At 39.0% G+C, this 20,724-nt stretch overlaps 1 protein-coding gene across 1 annotated transcript; it reads right to left on the reverse strand.

The window, feature by feature from the left end:
- Positions 1 to 82: 82 nt before the first annotated feature.
- Positions 83 to 20,314, reverse strand: LOC119719671. Its single transcript, XM_038189169.1, has 26 exons — positions 20,000 to 20,314; positions 13,561 to 13,758; positions 13,261 to 13,305; positions 12,800 to 12,925; positions 12,338 to 12,435; positions 11,864 to 11,996; positions 10,926 to 11,021; positions 10,574 to 10,788; positions 10,037 to 10,296; positions 9,632 to 9,723; positions 9,039 to 9,215; positions 8,396 to 8,559; positions 7,848 to 7,959; positions 5,895 to 6,317; positions 5,361 to 5,558; positions 5,088 to 5,132; positions 4,853 to 4,978; positions 4,529 to 4,626; positions 4,080 to 4,212; positions 3,703 to 3,798; positions 3,352 to 3,566; positions 2,868 to 3,127; positions 2,491 to 2,582; positions 2,024 to 2,200; positions 1,592 to 1,755; positions 83 to 945 (listed from the first exon to the last, which is right to left on the reverse strand). Exons 1-26 carry the CDS (start codon positions 20,297 to 20,299, stop codon positions 831 to 833), a joined length of 4,158 nt encoding a protein of 1,385 aa, XP_038045097.1. The 5' UTR covers positions 20,300 to 20,314; the 3' UTR covers positions 83 to 830.
- Positions 20,315 to 20,724: the final 410 nt, after the last annotated feature.

Consider the following 20,724-nt stretch of genomic DNA (forward strand, 5'->3'; position numbering starts at 1 on the left):
CCTTTATCATCAAATGAACAATCTTATCACCGATCTGCTGCACTACTCTGTCATCTTTTACAAATCAAGCCCTTTATACTTATTTATTTATCTCTATATTTATTTATCACCTTGTTTCATTCCTTTCTAGCATAATATTAATTGTTTACATTATTGTATTATTCTCGTATGTCTTTTATCGTTGACGGTACAGAAATAAAATGTTCTGTTGAATTGAATTGAAATTTGGGAAACTTGACTTCCGGTAAAACTTCTATCGCTAACGGAGATTTGCTAGATGAATTTTGCTTTTGATTACCAGCAAGGGTTGAACAAAATTTGTGGAATTTCAATTGTTTATTTACATGTTACGAAGGTTTCAGCTATTTTTTCTACGTGAATGTATATTTCATATTCACATTATGTTATTCTAGGAAACTTCCATTTCCAGTATTTACTTGTTAAAAACTGTTAAGTGGGTGCTAATTTACGTACAGATCCGACTACTTCACCTACGTAAAAAAGTAATACTCACGAACTTAATGACATTGTTTTATAAAATCTTGTTCAAGTATTGTAAAACATTATGTACATCAATTTATATTCATTATATGATAAACCTTCGTTTTGCATTTTTTTTTTTTTTTAAATTTTTTTTACGGTGTCTCAATTTAAAATACTCTGGTTTTAGCTAGCAGTAACTTACACGAAATGTACTGACGCCCAAATTGCCAAACTTGGCGGTTAGCGGATTCCTTCTACTTGTTTGTTGGTTTCAATTAAACATGTCAGAAATTAATTTATAGGTGTTGGGAAATGTTGAATAAACTTCAGATTGATGGATCGCGGTTTCAAATGCTGATTGCATTGGGTACTTCCTTAGGATGAAGATACAAATATGGCGATGATCGGGTTGCATTTCTCTCGTCGATGAGGGCGCCAACACGGAGTAGATCCTTCCTGAACCTGTAACAATGAACGATGTTTGTCTGTCAATGGTGAATGCTGGAGACATGGAAGATGTTTAGTAGACACAGATAGCAGACGATGTCTGAGATGTTGAAAGTAATAGGAAGTCTTGGAAAATTATCAGAGACTGCTGCATTTGAAGGAAGTGTGATGCCTGTAGTTCTTATTACCTTTTCCTTTTTGAAAGATCAAGCATTCTCGTCAACCACCAGGATATTTCGTCGAAGGTTTTTGTAAACGATGCCATTTGTCAATACAGATACATTTGAATTATTACGGCTCCGGCGCGTCGATCGCGATAGTGAAACGTTTGAACGACTACGATAGAGTCTACACTTGACAAGCCGGTATCATATTCTTACATACAGAACATAATGAGCTGCAAGTAAACAGCCGTACAGATCTGAAAACCTCACCAACATAGAACAAAATAATACTCACGAACTTAAAGATAAGTGTTTTATGAAATTTTGTTCAATTATTGTAAAACATATGTACATTTTTTTTTACGGTGTCTCAATACTAGCGTTCAAGTTCAACTTGAATACAACACTGTGTATCACTTAAGGAACCCTTTAAGTACTATCGATTCCCAAATCTTTTCGAAGGAAATTGGAAACTAATACATAAAAGTAGTACTCACGATTCTACGGCCTTCTTGCCGACAGGGTCAAACTGGTACTCGACCTCAAAGTCTCCCAGGCTGTTAGTTCCTCTATCACTCAGTATCTTGGTTACCAGCATAATACTGAGTGTCTTGTCTTTGTCTGGTAAGCAGTCAATCACGTCTTGCTCGCACCGAGGATTCTGAGCAGGATTATCACATGATGTTCAATTACAGCAGGATTTTTGACAGAGGGAATTTTTATCTATTTCCCAACTTACAAATTAAGGAACTAAATATTAAACGATTCTTAAACATTTCAAAGTATTTTTCGTGAGGGGAATAAGCACAGAAAAGTAAGGAAAACAAATGTTGAATTCTCATCAAGGATAACACTTACTACCGAATTTACTATTCCCTCTATTATACTCAGCTTAAAACAAGTTTCCTCTCAACCTTTCCCCCACATACCTTGTCCTTTGGTGGTTCAGCAACCCGCATGATTGATGGGTAGTTGGGTGGGAACGCATACTCGTCATATTGGGCGAAGTTAGCTGCCGCATGAGCCACACTACTCGTGTAGATGATGGCAGTCAGGGCTCCTATCAAGTCCTCGTTGGTTGAGAATTTACCATTACCATGAACTCCCTGTTCAAAATTGTAAAATGCAAAATACAAAAATGAGGGTATATGTGAGGGAAAAAGTCTTCACTGCATTTGATGGTAGACCTAATTGTTAATTGGAAAACTCAGTTATAGCAGGGGAGCAAAAGCTGCAAGGGGTCTATCTTCTTGTATGTTATTTTTAAGAAAATAAGGTCTGTAGATATAGATAGAACAAAATTGAATTCTAAAATACACTAGGCCCTATATCTCTTAGATGATATTAATGCAAAACTATGCCCCTCCCATCAACCACTTCTAGCCCGCCTACATACCTGCACTCCTGCACCGCCCTCACCCGGTGACTTCGTCAGAGTGTCAGCAAAGTCTTGAATCTCGTCATCTTCAGCCAACTTGGATGGATCGTCTGTGATTCCAAAAACATATAACAAGAACAGTTAGACCATCATTACCTCACGAGGTCGTCATTTCAATGACTCTGAAATTAAAGCCACTTTAACCAATCAGTGAATTTTTACTGTTGAATACCAATAATCTCAGTAATATCGTCCTCCCATGTTAGAAACCTTTGGAATAAAATTGCATCTTATACTTTTGATAATGGTCGGGTTGTTTCACTTCTGATGTAGAGTGAACTTTGACCACTTTATATCAATTTAAAAGTGAAATGCAGAACAGGCTCATGGATTACCGTAGGTTCCGTTGACAACTTCAGTCACATATTTCTGTATAGCTCCAAAGCTCAAGATAGCATCATCCCGGAAGTAATACTTAGGAAGTGCTTCCGGGTCATCAACTCCACGGTTTTCCAGATCAGCCGGTAGCGTGCCCTCAACGTCCAGTCTCCAGGAAGGTTGGGTCCTTACGATGATCTCAAACATTCCGATCCGGCCGATTCCCATGCACTGATCCACCCAGCCATCTTCAGAGACTAGTTTCCCCAATGCACGACTGTCAAAAAAAATCAAAACAATTCCGTTTAAAATTTACTTTGTTACTTCCTACTTAAAAGGTGATTGTACAGGCGGGACTCGACCCCACAACCTGCTGTTTATATACAAGTGCAATCACCACTCGATTGGCAATATTAAAGGTCAGCTCTGGTCGATTGCAGTCCCTCATTGATCATACTCTGCTTACGTATTAGGAAAGGCATCATAATTAATTATACTCACTAGTTGATTGCAATGAGGTACAGAAAGTGTGGAGCCAGGAGTCTGTAGATTGGATGTGAAGGAGATAGTGTACGGTGTGTAGCCACGGCGATAGATTCAACGATGAGATGAGTGAATCCGAGATGGGTGGCTGCTTGGTGGTAGGACGCGTCGGCGTTATTGAACCACATCTTGGCAAGAAGCCAAGTGTACTCGGGATCCGTGGGTAGAAACACCTGTAAGATAATGGCAGGTGGCTTCATCAACTTATTGACTTCTTGTCTGCCATTTCTGCATTGAAATCAACACAGAGCGCTTTGTAACTAATCCAAAGTAATGTTTTTCACCACGACTATTTTATCTACTTCTTACCGGGTTATCATCAGCAGAATCCTGGAAGAGTTGGATGGCAACAGGCATGAGATTCTTCTCCTTGTTTACGAAGAAAAGGCCAATCGGAGCACAGATCTACCAATCGGAATTAATTACACAAATTATCATATACATGTATAAAAAAACCTAAATGAATCTTCCACTTTATGTTTAAGGTGCTATTTAAAAGACTGTTCTGGATTTGGCCATAAGCTCCGACAATCTTTGATTGATGTATATTTCTGAAAGTGACTGTAACTAAAGTTTGACTGTGCAACCGTGGTACTGGTCACCTGAGAAAAGTTATGAACAAACTGGTCAATATGCTAACATTTGACTGACGGTAAAGAAGGGGCCATAATACAAACATTGCCTACCTTCCTGTCGTAACTACAGGGCAGATCCTTCAAGATCTTGTAATCCATAATGTACAATCTTTTTGCATCTATGGCTTCTTGTACAGTCAAGTCCTCCAGTAGCGGTTTCAGCATTTCATCATTGACTGCGAAGCTGTGATGACAAAATTTCAAAAGTAAATAAATACACAAAATATGGCTATGCAGATAGTTGTGCTTGTTCTTTTTTGACCGACTTGTGTACTGACTTGGCAGACTGACTGACTACCTGATTGACTTCGAATAGTCGCCGAGTATAGATAATGTCCTCAACTAAGATGTTCGGGCCCAACTCGATATTGACAAACCTAGCCTTGTTACTTCTGTACCAAGACTAGTATTTCGGGGAAAAATAGATTTGTTGACTTATTTTTCTCAACAGAAGCTGAAAGCAGGAGTACTACTTTAATAGCAAATCAAAAAACACTTACTTGTCAGGTATTTGTGTGCATCGTCTGATCTGGTTAGGATTACAGCTGACCAGTCGCTGGGAACCAAACTCAAGATCAGATCGCCAGTTATTCATTCCCTGCAAAAAGGGAAAACTGGAATTCAATCCACATTCCTCACATTCCTATGTTTTTGTCTTCATCATGATGGATAAGGCTATTCGGTGATACTCAAATAATTCGATCAAGTTTGTATTTACACATTTTATTTCTGTTTGTTTTGGACTAACACAATACAGAAACTTAAAAAAAAAGTCAAACTTAATCAAAACCCATGAAAAATATAAATAAATTTAAAAGACTCACATAAGGGACGGGAAGATGCTCGTTATAAATCTTCTCGATATCTTCCAGCGATTTCCAATCCCCAGTCTTCACGCCCATGAGTTTCGTTTGCATGAAGAGACTTGCCTTGTTCTTGACGATGTCCCACTAAAAAGAGACGACGTTAAACAAATTGGCAAAAGACAGGTCAAGAAAGTTGTTATGGAGTTATGTCTGGTATTTTTATGTCCGTTGGGGGATACCATGATGTACTCACCTTGTAGTCGTCTGAAAAGGACTCGTCAGATGGGAAGTTTTTGATCTGCAAAGACACAAAAAATGAATAAATCATGTCAGTGTGTAATGTTATGAATACATGTATCGATAGGAACATTACTTACAATCGACTAAAACCCACAGGACAGTACCACCAACTGTAACTGCGTCATCATAATACAAATTCAAAAACAGCACCAAGTGCCCCATTACAACGACAAGAACAAGACAACAAAAATAAAGACGACTACAACGACGACAAACTAATATATACCTGAGGAATAAGCCCTTCCACTTTACACTCCAACTCATACATCACTTTCTTTTCTCCGAGTTCCTCCTTCCTATCCGTCTTATTGTCATCGCATTGAGGCAAGAGACAATCGTTACAATGGAAGATGCGTTTCTTGAGTGCCTTGAGCCATCGATGGATAGGAAATATCTCATGCTCTCCGCTACTCTGATTGATTACCTACGAATTATAAGGAATAAAAGAAAACATAGTTAGTCAGCCAACTTGACGGTGAATTTGGAGCAGTTTTCAGAACATTTTTCAAAGCTTTTTTGTTCACTGTGAAAATGCATCAAAGTCGGGTCTTAAAAATATTCAAGAAAATTACACGATTGGGTCTCATAAACCACTGGATGTCATAAATCATCAGGTGAGGCTTCTTCTTCTTCACTTCACTTTATTTTCCATGTCAATGTCAATACATAGGTAAGGATGGTATACATAATATAAGGTGATGGAAGGGAGGCTTAAATAAGTTAACCGAACAGGTTTATCAATTATGACTAGTTTACCTACCTCAACCCGTTCAACGAACCAGTTATCCATAGCTCCATCTGTATCCCTCCACAGCTCAATCTTACACACCCGACCAAAGTTGGCCAAGTTAGTAACTGGGAACCGATCAATGCTCCCACGCTCCATGTCATTCTTCCATTTTGAATTTAAAGGAATGTCCCTTGATCTTGTGCCTTCCTCGTTGATCAAAGCGATGAAAACATCAGCATCTGTGCCTGCTCCTTTAAGGTCTCCTGTCTTGACAAGAATCACGAAGTCTGTAGGCGCGCTGCTGCCAGAAACGCACGCGTTACCCATGATGAAATACCAACTGTCTGGTCTTGTTGGTTTGCGTAAAATGTTCACGCGAAACCAGGATTTTGTTTGGGTTAAAATCACGGATACAACAACACAGTTCGTGTTAAATGAATACCTTAAGCAAGACTACCGTGAGCGCGTTGAGATTGTACAGTTGCAATTGTGAAGAACCAAGCACCAAGTTATCATTCCGTCATACCTTGACGTGGTTACCGTTTTGTCAATGTTGATGTACTACTGCAGACTTTCGAGGACCCAAGACGAAATGTCAACACTCGGTTTTCTTAGATTTAACCCAAATTCCCGTATAAATCACACCACTCACTGTAAAAATGATGACCTCAGTATGTACGTGTACACCACGTACTGTATAGTATTTCTGGTTGCACGGGTTATGTTTACAACGGTATCCACGTGCTATTGTGCTGACTTCACGCCCCAATGAGCAAAGGCACACTGACGACTACTATTGATAGATCCTGGATCGATTGGAATTATGTACTAATGCAGTGGCGTAGCCAGGAACCGCCCCCCCCCCCCCCCGTGGCTATGCCACTATACTAATGGGTCTATTCTGAAGAGATTAAATTTGGGACATGTTGACAAGGCCGTGTATTTGCGTAAACTATTATTGTGACCAAATATAAGTGTATCAGGAAGGTGAAGGCTGTGAAAACAGCACATCACGTATTTATTTTATAACAATTTTATTTCTTGAGCTTTTTTACGGATTAGGCGCAGCTAATAACAAAAATCACAGCAACAAGTTGTTCATCCTCTAAAAAGCAATACAAAGCAATTTCTTATAGATTAAAAAATATGGGATCAAATTTTATGATAAGTAAACCTGCTTTATGTTGATGCAAAAAAAAATATATATATAGTCATGTTCATTTGACATAGGCTAATAAGAACGCGTTTTCTGTTATACACCGCTTATTCGTGCAGGATAGAAAAACTCAAGTCCAGAATGCAACGAAAAAATATTCAAAAATATAAGTCCACGCGCTTTGCCTGCCTTATGCAGATTGTGTTCGAAATCGCAGATCATTTACCATGAATGTACATTAATTCGTGGTGACGCTGTAACGATAAAGTTAACGTAAAGATACCATAACGTAAAGAGATTATTTATGTCATTGATATTTGCCTGAATACATGTAAAATCCCATCCAAACATAATCCTAATTATTGTCACTGTTCACATTTTTGACCATTATCAATCATTTTATATACTGGACAAAATGAACAAAACAAAAGGAAACAAAATAAAATTCTACATGTTCAATATCCGTTAAGAGTACAAAACATTATAAAATATGGTATATAAGCAAAGTGATTTCAGTTAATCCTTATTGTTATTTTACATCACTAAGGGCGTTTTAACTGTAGGCCTTTTATGACGTCATATTGTAAAACTTACATAAGCTGCAAAATTAAAAACACTCGAACTTATTACCTTTATTTTTCAAACTTTAATCTCAATTTCTAAGTTATGAAGAACAGAATCAGGAAATTAAACAGCTAAATTTCATTTCACGGTTTCCAAAACTTACGACTTTCCAACTTCTTTCGGAAATTCACTGAGCTGATTGATGAGACAATGGAAGACTAGTGGCTGGAAGTGATGTCTAACCATCTGTGAGGTTTCTCCTAGATACTGATGGCATTAGGAACCTCGCTGGGATGCAGGTAGGGATACGGAGGGGCTCGCTGGGCGTTTCTCTTGTCGATGATCTTACCGATACCAACCAAGTCCTCTTTGAAACTGCAAAGAACCAACACCAGTGAGCACGTTGGTGTCATCCTCACGGTTAAACTGATATTTAACTTCCCTCCCACACCCATCGATCACAGTGGTTTTAGTAGTAAACCTCAATGACAGCTTTATTATAGTTTTCACATTGATGTTGTGCACCACGTTATTAAAACCTCATTGACAACACTTTAATGTATTACTGTCAACGCCAATGGGAACCTCATTGTGGACCTCAATTTGTCTAAGAGAGGGCCAGGCCTAACCTCATCATGTCATGAACACAACCTCAAGGACAGTTACACTTTGACAGCTTTAGTACCAATTGGAGCAAACTGGTACTTGATCTCAAGTCCGCCAGACTGTTAGTTCCTCTATCACTCAGTATCGTGGTTACCAGCGAGTCGCCCCACAAACTATAACCTCCCATAACCTCATGTGTACTTACGCTTTGACAGCTTTGGCACCGATAGGATCAAACTGGTACTCGATCTCAAAGTCCCCCAGGCATTGAGTTCCTCTATCACTCAGTATCTTGGTTACCAGCATGATACTCAACGTCATCTCCTTGTTTGGCAGACAGTTCAGCACATCCTGCTCTGTACGCGGACTCTGAAATGTGGAGATAATGTAGCACGCTAGACAGAATTTCTTCTTTTAAGCTTTGATATTGCAAAATTCCTCATGTTAAAATAGACAGACTTTAACACATTGTATAATATGGGCATCCTTGTATGTGGTCCACCTATAGGAATTGCAAGTTTGTGCCTGGAAAGGATGAGGCTCAATGAATAAATAGTTCCTTATAGTTTCACTCTCCTACTTATACACGAGGTCCGCAGTCATGATGGATATAGTAAACAGTGCATAAAAGTTACACTTTGTACTGCTGTAGCTATGGTCTGCATAGAGACCACAAAATGTACTCTATGGTTTACCTCCACACTGTTTAAAAATTAAAAAAAATAACAGCATATACTCTTTGTCGTAAAAAGGTCAGCTAATAGTTATTCAATAATTGTATCTTAATAGTCTTTTCTTTATGGAAGATGGTTACCGTTGAGAGCATTATTTCGGGTATCCTTTAATACCTTATCTTTAGGCGGTACTTCGTCGCGCATGTATGAAGGATAATTTGGCGGGAAGGCATACTCGTCATACTGGGAGAAATTGGCGGCTGCGTGAGCCACACTGCTCGTGTAGATGAAGGCAGTCAAGGCATCTATCAAATCAACGGTGTTCAAGAACACCCCTCCGCCATGAACTCCCTGTTAAAAAAATTAGGCTTATTGAATTGTGCTTCTTCGAATCAATACTCCTTAATTGATTTTGCATCTTTAAGAGTACAGTAGAAACCTATTGCTGCATGTTTTGTCGAAACCTCCAGGTGTATTATCTGAGGGTTCGGTAGGAATGCAAAATTGCTAATACCAGCTCTACATCGACATTATAGTCATCCTTAAGCCTAGCTCTCACTGTCTAAAGGCGCGGCCAAATTAAAAAATTGAGTCAAACATTCATGCATCAACAACTAATCAATTTACTAATAATACTCTGGACTATGCACATTTACAACCTTTGCTTATTTTTGAGAGGAAAAGTACTGACTACAAAAGTGCATTCATTAAAACCCTTTTCAAAATGGCGTCTTAAAGCGCCCTCTAGAGATGGGTAGACAGCATACCTTGATCCCACATCCTCCTTCGCTCTGGGGCTTTTTCAGAATCTCTGCAAATTCTTGCAGCTCGTGGTCGTCAGCTAACTTGTCGGGAGAATCTTCATTCAGAGAAAACAAATAGGAAAAGCCACAGACTGAGCAACATGCCCAATGCAATACAAAAGGGGAGGGGCTCAAATCCATTACGTACAAAACAACTTTAAATTAGATAATTTAAGAAATGTTTGACGTTTTGTGCAATGGCACAGGCCTGTATACTTTTCCACCTGGATTGTACAATATATAAAATAATTCAGCTATGATAAATAAAACTTGTCATTTAATTGATTTTCGGATGAAGTTCATCTCGGGAATCATAATACAATGTCGTGGTTGTGTTTTTGGTGCTTTTCAATATTGAATGCTTCCTACCATAATGGCCTTCCACAACTTCCGTCACGTATTTCCTAATCGCCTCATACAGCAGAAGGGCGTCATCACGGAAGTAGTACTTGGGAAGTGCTTCCGGGTCATCGACCCCGCGGTTATTGAGGTCAGCTGGAAGACTGCCCTCAACGTCAAAACGCCACTCAGGTGCCGTCCTTGCGTTGATGGCAAACATGCCAACTCGACCGATACTCATGCACTGATCTACCCAACCATCCTCACACACCAGCTTTGCCACTGCACGACTGTTTCATGTGTGAAAAACAAATATAAAACATGTATAGAAAAATCATAATATATTTAAAACACTCGTGGAATGAGTGTGTATAAAGGGGTCAGATACCCTAATAACATCATGCTCAGACTATTTGAAGCATGAGAAACCCGATTCAAACGTCTCAAACGATAAAATGAATCGTTAGTCTCAGAGGTACATATTCTGGAAGTAACTCGATTCTTACAAGATCTTGAGCACTATGGGTCACTAACATTCTAGCTCGGAACTCGTTTCACATTACCCACCTATTGATGGCTATCAGGTACAGAAAATGTGGCGCCAGGAGTCTGAACATGGGATGAGAGGGTGAGAGAGAACGATGGATTGCCAGGGCAACCGCCTCCATGATGAGATGAGTGAATCCAAGATGGGTGGCTGATTGGTGGTAGGAGGCGTCGGCATTGTTGAACCACATCTTGGCAAGGAGCCAGGTGTACTCGGGATCCGTGGGCAGAAACACCTGTGAGATAATGGCAGGTGTTTATGTTATTAACTTACTAACTTCATAATCGCCATTTGTTTATTAAAATCAACATAGGCCGCCCTGTTAATAGTTCGCAGAGAAAATCTGTCCTCCGAGATTTGTCTACTTCTTACCGGGTTATCTTGAGCAGGATCCTGGTAGAGTTGGATGGCAACAGGCATCAGATTCTTCTCCTTATTGACAAAGAAAAGCGCGATCGGTGCGCAGATCTGTAGTGTATGAAGAAAATAACAAATAATACAGCTATTTGGTAAAAATGTGATTACAAACAAAAATATGTTTTATTAGAAGAGGTCATTCAGATGCTTTAAATACATCTTACAATTTCTTGCGATAGACAATTTTCTGATGTAATTCTGGAGCACATTTGCCATATTTAGCCTTTACTTTGATTTAAAGGCTATTAAGTAAATCAAAGAAATAGTTATCTCTAACATTCAGTTCCAGGTGTCTGTTTCAATTTAGGTTCGGGGCTGGCCTCGTTCAAGTTCAAACTCCTATTATCACGATGCATCGTTCACGGATGAAACTGTTGCTAGGCAGCGGAGGACAATCTCCGTAGTGCACTGTATCAATCCATTTGCATGGCTACGGTGTGTAGACGACACAAACATACCATTGAGCGAAGTGCGAGAGATGACACGGGGGCTTTTATTATTACACCGATGTCAATTAACGGAGAGTGAGAAGTATAGGTGTTTGTATCCATCTTTACATCATAAATCGATGTACTGCCTGAAGCCGTTCGATAGCCCATTATCTGATTATGATGACCATTTTCCCCCTCTTTTTTGAGCAAAGGAACAAGTTCTAAATTGGGAATTTATAATTCACGCAACTGTCATTAACAATAATGACGCGAAAAATATGCTCCTTTTTTGTATCATAAAGGACTTGTGAGGTTACGAATTTTATTGAAAGGTTAATGGACTATCACGGTTAGAATTTCATAGAGGGGTTTTAGTACCATATTCACATCTTTCCTTTCCTTAAATTTCTGTAAATTTGTACGCAATGAAATCGATACTAAAGCTGTTAAGAGGACGTTTACCTTTCTGTCGTAGCTGCAGGGCAGATCTTTTAGGACCTTGTAGTTCATGATATAGAGCCTCTTGGAGTCTATGGCTTCTTGTGTGGTCAAATCTTCCATCAAGGGCTTCAGCATCTCATCATCAACTGCAAGACTGATAATGTACAATGAGCAAGGAAAACTTGCTTACTAGTGTACTAAGATTTACAGCTGGGAGACAATTTGTTATCTGCTGTTCTAATTACTTGGATGGAAAAGAAATTGTTTTCAACTCGTCATTTTCAAATCCTTGAACCACCATTAACTTCGATTGGAATTTGCCTTGCCTTGCTGTGGGCGACCGAGTGAGTGAATGAGTGAATTGGAATCGGTGGATAAAAATAATGTTAAGACCAGCATACTGCTTATTATATATGCGACATGTTTTATTGTTGGCCAGTATTATGGATGATAACATTTGTCTGTAACTTGGACAAAGGAAAACCAGGGACTTACTTGTCAGGTATTTGTGTGCATCGTCTGATCTGGTTAGGATTACAGCTGACCAGTCGCTGGGAACCAAACTCAACATCAGATCGCCAGTTATTCATCCCCTGCAAAATCAGTGCCAAGATTGATGAGTTCAGTATGACATGCAAAGCGACAATGACTATAAAGCCATCCATTAGATTTCATTTTATCAAAATATCTTACACGTAAAATATTTAATGCCAGTATATATTGTTTTACATGGACTATTTTTTTTAAAAAGAAATCGTGTAAAGTTAAAAAGATTGCATAAAATAATCAACTTTTCAAAAATTATTAACTTTTTAAACTTTATTTTGATCTTCAATTTAACCTCCACCTTTATGCATTGGAAAGACATTGCTGGGGTGTTTTAATGAGGACTCGACGTTTCGAAGACTGTAACGTAGTATTCTTCAATGCGATTGACAAACGGCCGGGGATACTTACGTACGGCACTGGAAGGCTTTTATTGTACAGTTTTCCAATGTCATCCAGGCACTTCCACGAGTCGGCGGTCAGACCAATTATCTTGCTCTGGATGGCCAGGTTGGCTTTGTTCTTTATGATATCCCACTGAAAAAAGATAGATTCGACTTAGGTCTATCTATCGTGGTTCTCAAAGATCATTTGTTCAGAGATCGGCATTTTGTTTCAAACAATAGTGATTGGACGGTGTTTACATCAGGTACATGCTCTCTTTCAAGTTTATCTAAACGATAATATTGACCATAAGTGCGTGGCAGAACATAAACTTTAGCCTAGAGATGAAAAAACACACGGGGTGCTGCTATAGGATATAGGATTGTAACATCTTTCAACCATGCAACAATCGAGATATTATTTTCAATCTTTCATGGACACCTGTCAAGGTATAGGTAATTGAGTTGTAATAATATTGCTTCCGTTACCTTGTAATCATCAGAGAACGATTCATCAGCAGGGACAGTCTTAATCTGATAAAAAAGGTGAACAAAATGAGAATGATAAAAGTATTAAGAACCAGGAATTCTTGTTCTGTATTGATTGGGAATAAAAACACACGTGCAGTTACTGAAGAACTGTTACATTATTTTAACATCTTTAAAATAATAAACAGACGTATGACAATTATGTTATTTATTTTAATACAAGTTGTATTCATCTTCCGATTGTACCTAAAAATGGTAACATTACAACGCCCTCTATGGTCAATTTGGCCCAATTCTTACCTGTGGTAACAAACCTGTCGCCTTACACTCCATCTCATATAGCTTCTTCTTCTCAGTCAATTCCTGTTTGCGTTGGTCCTTGTTCACATCGTGTTGCGGAAGCAGGCAGTCATACTTGGCGAATACGTGGCGAGTGTTTGCTTTGATCCAGCGGTGTATGGGGAAAACTATGGTGTCGCTGTTTGCTGAATGCACCACCTTTGGAAAAGAGCAAATATGGAAATATATGACAAATTTACTCTGATGGAAATGGCCTCTCTGGGCCTCCTTAACTTTTGAATATACTTTGGAACTGGTCAAGGCCTATGATAGAAGAGCTACGGCCTTCAAGCAGTGAACTCCGAAGAAAATTGCTTTTCTGAACCTCATTGTTATCTGATATTAGAATTAAATTATGCATACTGGAAGAGTATGAATAAGTATACTGCCTGTGTTAGTTGTGAACTCTGAAGAAACAAAATGGCATCTCTGAGCTTTCTTAACTTGTGACTTGGAAGAAACCCATAAATCACAACCATTATATCGAGCCTATTAGTGAGGTACATTAGTAACAAAAATGCTAAGGATCGTTACACAGTGGACAAAAGCACCATTTTTTTCACCAAAGCATCTCCATGGTATACCTTTTCGAAAAAAAGACGGACGCAAAAAATTGGATGATGGAAAGGGCATGTATGACGTCATTATGACGTCATCAGCTAATTATTACATGAAAAAATATAAATTAATAATAATCTTCAGACCTGCAAGCATCTCAACAACAAATTTGGTATCAAATTAAAGGGGATAACAAGATCTTTCATTTGAGTGGTATGTCATTGGGATGGAATATAGTTGAGGGTGATTTTGTGGGTCAAAGAAACCTTTTTGGTCAAAAGACCTGTTTTTCCGAAGAAAATTTATTTTACTTTTTTGTTTAGAATATACTGTTGCTCTTATGACGTTTCTACTGTACTGAAAAGTCGAAAACCCTGTATTTTTTATCTCCATTCTTTGTTCCATTTAATTCTGGACAAAAAATTGTATCATTATGCATGACATCGCACGTAAATATTATTGTTGCTAGGCTGCTTTCTTACATTTAGTAAATTCCGTCGTGTATGTTTTTTTTTTCCCGAGCCCTTACGGTGTGAGGCCACAGGGCCAGGGGCCTGCTTTAAGGCCCCTGAAAATGTTGGATTCTGGATGCACTGTGATGAAATATACTGAAGTATATACTTAAACTTATAAAACCCGAAAGGGTGTTTTTTGGTTCAAGTTAAAACAAAATGGTTCCACTGGAAGCGGGTGAATTTCTGTTCATAAAAATATTCACATAGGCCTAAACGATGTAGCTCTTGATATATTTGCAGTGTTATTTGTTTGTTACAGGGAATGGCAAATATAAAAGACTAACAGACCAAATGCATCTTTATGTTTATGATCGGTAGGTGGCAAGTTTGCGGCTAGGCAAGGATTTATCGGTCTACTGAGTTTTTATGAGGAAAAACTTGCAAAGGGTAACACATGAATAGCTTTTTTATTAAAACGAAACTACACTGGAACTAGTTTCAATGGAAGCCCGTCCCACTCCTTTTAGGTTGGGATGTGTGTGAACCTTGATATTTGTTAATGTTGAGTACAGAATGCTAGCAACGTCAATGAAACTTTTAAATGAAAAGAAAAACCTTCAGGGGAAAGGTATGAACTTTGCCCCTATTGAAAGAAAAACATCGTGGCAAGCATAATCAACTTTGCCACCATTGTCATGGAAAAGGTTATTTTTTCGGGTCAAAGCTTCCATAATGGCGGAAATATCATAGACATGTCATGATTTTAGATACATTGAGAGAAATATCGATTCTGCACTGCCTGAAAATTTAGAAAATACCTCCTCCTGATATTTTACAGTGTTACTTTGTGCTAGACGTTCGAAGCGCTAGCTAGCTAGCAACGTCAATGAAATTTTTAAATGAAAAGAAAAACCTTCAGGGGAAAGGTATGAACTTTGCCCCTATTGAAAGATCGAATGAAAAAAATCGTGACAAGCATAATCAACTTTGCCACCATTGTCATGGAAAAGGTTATTTTTTTCGGGTCAAAGCTTCCATAATGGCGGAAATATCATAGACATGTCATGATTTTAGATACATTGAGAGAAATATCGATTCTGCACTGCCTGAAAATTTAGAAAATACCTCCTCCTGATATTTTACAGTGTTACTTTGTGCTAGACGTTCGAAGCACCGCGCTAAGCCGCGGCAAAACTAGAAACGAACAAAACGAGGGAGATATTTTTAGATCAAGCACAATGTATAGCGCAGCGGCGCAATTTCAACGTCGTAGAACACTGCTGGCTGGAATACATTTTTGCCCGGGAGTAGGGGGTGCTGAAGCATATTTCAGCACCCCAATCCAAAAAGTTGGGGGTGCTGCAGCACCCACAGCACCCCCCGTTCCCGTGGGCTTGTTATTTTCGTTTCGGACTATTGAACCTTCGGACTGATTAACCTTATTCTAAATTCGGACTATCGAACCTTCGGATAAATAAACCTTCAGACTGATGAACCTTCGGATTAATGAACCTTCGGACTATTGCATCAAATGTTCGGATTAACGAACCTTATTTCATTTTCGGACTAACGAACCCCCCTCATGGAAATTTTGTGCATTTGAATTATCGAACCTTCGGACTAAAGAACCTTCGGACTATTGGACCTTCGGACTATCGAGCCCCCGTTTGTAATACATTGTTAAAAGACGTATCATCACCATTTCCGGCCACTCTGTTAATCTATTTCAGGTTACCACGTTCCTTTCTGTCTGGCTCCTAACCCATACCTCATTACCCGTAAAATACAACACATATAAGAATGTTACGTCTTCCAGCTATAGTATATGGTCAAAACAAATGGATGTGGTAAAGACCAAATTCAAGGAGCCGCACAATGTCACACAATTTATTTTCTGCGTGACAAATACCGTCATTGTAGCACTTTTGTCCATTATCAAAAATGCTTAGATTTTTCAAGAAAATTTGAAAATAGTGACGTCACTGCAACAGCAAATCAGCTCATTGTTACTTTTAAGTAACAATCAGCTGATTTGCTGTTGCAGTGACGTCACTATTTTCAAATGTCACTGATTATATCACTCTTCAATTCCCTGACCCTCAAAATGTCAAATTAATTACTTAGAATCTCATCACAACGCTTCACGACCTTATTTTCTACAATTAATTACTGTACGAACTTGGTAGTATATTGTGACGTCATTATTACGTCATAAAGTACCCTTCCTGTCATCTGATTTTTTACATCCTACCCTATTTTTGATCGTAACACATTGCCAAAGCTTTGGTGAAAAAAATGGTGCTTTTAAATACCATGTAACGATCCTTAGCATTTTTGTTACTAATGTAGTTCGCTATAAGATGCCTCACTTTTCCGCTTATCTTTGGAACAAGTTTAAACATATTTATGATACTAATAATCAATTACAAAAACTCTGGCATTGAATTTGAACTTTTCTCTCAAACTTAAAAACAACATCTCACAATACCACATACTGTTTGCATGTTTAAACAAAGTGTCAATGTGACTACCCAAAATCCATGATTTTAGCCTAAAAACATGTCTTTTGACCAAAAAAGGTTTTTTTGACCCACAAAATCACCCTTAACTATATTCCACCCCCATGATATACCACTCAAATGAAAGAACTTGCTGTCCCCTTTAATTTGATACCACATTTGTTGTTGTAATGCTTGTAGTTCTGAAGATTATTATTAATTTATATTTTTTTCATGTAATAATTAGCTGATGACGTCATAATGACGTCATACATGCTCTTCCCATCATCCAATTTTTTGCGTCCGTCTTTTTTTCGAAAAGGTATACCATGGAGATGCTTTGGTGAAAAAATGGTGCTTTTGTCCACCGTGTCACGATTTTTTCACTAAGGTACCTCACTACATAGGTCATAATCGTCATGTCGTCCGTGACATCATGCCGTCGGTCGCCCATGACCTATACGTGCAAAAGAGTAAAACTAAGTTCCTTATGTTCCACATGTTGTAATGTGAGATCCACGAGATTTCAAGTGGCATGCATGCATCTCGTGTAAAATCGAGCTGTTTCTTTTTTTCACGTGTGTACGTATACAAATTTTGCTTTCGGTCCCGTGACCCCGGCTGGGTAATTTACTCGGCGTCACGTGACCAAAGTAATCACAACTTGCAAGAAGTGTGATTTTATATTACGACTTACTTAGATTTTTGTGTGTGCATTGAGCCAGGCTTATAATATGTGGCGTCTGAGTGCCAGGTCTGTAGTTACTGTTTCCACAGCAAACCTATTTTTAACAATTTAGCTAGACCGAAGCTTAATTATCATACTGACTGATGCAACCACCGTGACGAGGGAAGGTCTGGATGCATTGAGTTTACTGGTCCCTATTATATCACACGCAATTCCCCATGCAAACGTATGACAGGTCGTTGGTCATGTGGGATTCAGAAAGACGGACATTGTTTGTATAAATAGGAATTATAAATTGCCGTGGAAATGTCATAACAATAGATTGGTACAGAAATATGGCAGGTGTCATTGTTGTGACCTTTGTACGAGAATGCTTCCGTGGTAAAAGAACAAAGTAAATAACATCATTTGTGTTACGTTTGAGTTTCGAATAACTTCATCACATATCAGTCAGTAAAGAAATACAACAGTTGCCTCTATCATATTGATCTATTCGCTGGAATACTTCTGATCGTAAACGAAAACCAAAGTTTCATTGTCTCCAAAATCTCCACAACCTTTACAGAATAGTTCAACAGGATATGAACTATTAAAATTCAGGAGTGTAACGTGAACTCTGACTTTCTGCCGTGTATACAAATAGAAACATACCAAACAAAGAGAGCTATACATGGAGCCAAACGGACTATCTGAAATCCGTACAATGAAAATGTTGTCGTTGCGAAGGACTCTCATCCCTGTAAATTTTACAGGATTTTCCACTCACGTTTCAAATTGTTACATTTTGTTGTGTCAGCATGGGTGTCAGTTTGTATTAAATTTTAATATGGAAGGTTCAATTTTCAACCTTTATTGCTTGCATTTAAGGGTCCAACTTTTATCTTACATCACACGATGGCGTGACGACGTGGTGAAAAAGACATTTCAAGAAAAGCGCACTTCGTTTTTACCATTTATGTTTTTTTCAAACGTGAGCTGTTGAAGGCTTTTTTTTGTCGCAGCGACAGATAAGCATAACAAGCAAACAGTTGTAAAGGAACAAGTTCCCCCACCGTCCCCAGCACCCCACTCTCTCCCATGCATGAAATGTGGTTTTTATTTGCCGAGGTAAACGGCCTCTCCTAAGCCTACCTCTATTTTCTCGACAAACCACTCGTCGCCACGCCCCGCGGAGTCCCTCCACAACTCAATCATTACGATCCGTCCAAAGTGGGAAAGGTTCTTAACCGGGAAACGATCGACATGTCCTCTCTCGAAGTCATCCTTCCACCAGTGGTTTAAAGTGATATCATGGGATCTGTTCCCGACATCACTGTACAAGGCAATGCGGACATTAGCGTCCGTGCCTGCTCTTTTAACGTCGCCCGTTTTGACGACGATTACGTAATCGTCGCGTGTGTTTTTCATTATTTCAATGTTTCACAGTTCCGATGCCCGCTCCAGTTATAGTGCGCGCTATACTAATAGGGAAGTTGAAAATCTACGCGAGAGACGAATGGTTGCGATAGCGCCTCCCTCCAATTATACCAGAACAGGAGAATGCCAAGCGCATTGTAAGGCCACAATCCACACAGACGTGTGCCTACCGCAAATATACAAGGAAATACATTGGATACGTATCATCACCTATGACCCAGACACCATGAAATACGGTCACGTGATTTTCTGACACAGTTCAACAACATCACGTCAACAATGGTAAGCTTTGGATATAGACTGGTAGCCTGTTCTTATTGGAATATAAACGGATAGGATATGGGTAAAACCGTTCATAGGTTAAGCAACCATTATGAAGTCAAGATAGTCTAGTGGTTTTTATTAGGTTAACTCTGTAAAAGTCGTGTCGTAGCGTCCTCCATTATAAGGCCTTAATTTGAGAGAAGTGAGGGTGTAATTTAAACTTCAGTGATTAACGTACTTCAGTAATAACTTCAGTATTTAGGGGATTTCTTGTCAGGCCATGCTCATGAGATGAGTGGACAGATGAAGATATACACACGTTCCCAGTTGAGTTGCGTTCTACTTGTTGTGCAATCAAAATGTGCAAAAACTTACTTTTTTGTCCTAGAATCCCTTTAATTAGATTCTTCGCATCAAAAAGTATGAAATTACAGGCTCAAATAGCAACGTGACGGTTTTCTCGGTCAAATGTAAAGTTCATTTGCGTACTCTGTCCGGTAATCTGAAGTATGTTGGCTTACCTCTATCTTCTCGACGAACCAATCATCCTTTAATCCCGAAGAGTCTCTCCATAACTCAATCTGGTCTATCCTTCCGAAGTTGGGCAAATTCGTAACTGGGTAGCTATCAACACTACCCCTCTCCAAATCATCCTTCCAGCGGCAATTTAAAGGAATGTCTTTGGATCTGCACTGAGAGTCGTTAATAAAGGCGATAAAGACATTTGCATCTGTGCCTGCACCTTTAACGTCACCTGTCTTGACAACGATTACGTAATCGGGAGGACACTTATTGGCACTTGCTGCACATGAGTTTCCCATGGTGTACAGTTTGAACACACTCTTCAGGTTCAAGTTAAAGCTGCGCCTAATTGAAGCAGAATATTCGATTCCGTCAGTCCGTTTACAACACTGAGGAGACCACAACAATATCGGAGCACGTCAACGTCACACCAAATAAAACTTTAAACTGGCTGACTGCGTTTTCAAGACCAAAGTGAATGACTTACTATGACACCATGCACATCAATATTATGCCACTCAACAACTACTGTCCCGTATGGTATACATTTTATGCACCTGATGTACTTGACCTCGAACGAGCAAGAGTGTTGCTATGCCGAATTGTTTGCCCACTCAACCATTGAGGATCAGTCATTTGAGGTCGCCTTGTTTACCAGTGTTTCCATAGGACCAAGGTTGACATGGTGTAGGTCAATATGTTCTTATTCTTATGGCAATACTCA

This window comes from Patiria miniata, unplaced genomic scaffold, assembly GCF_015706575.1.
Source record: "Patiria miniata isolate m_02_andy unplaced genomic scaffold, ASM1570657v1 HiC_scaffold_8, whole genome shotgun sequence".
NCBI lineage: Eukaryota > Metazoa > Echinodermata > Asteroidea > Valvatida > Asterinidae > Patiria > Patiria miniata.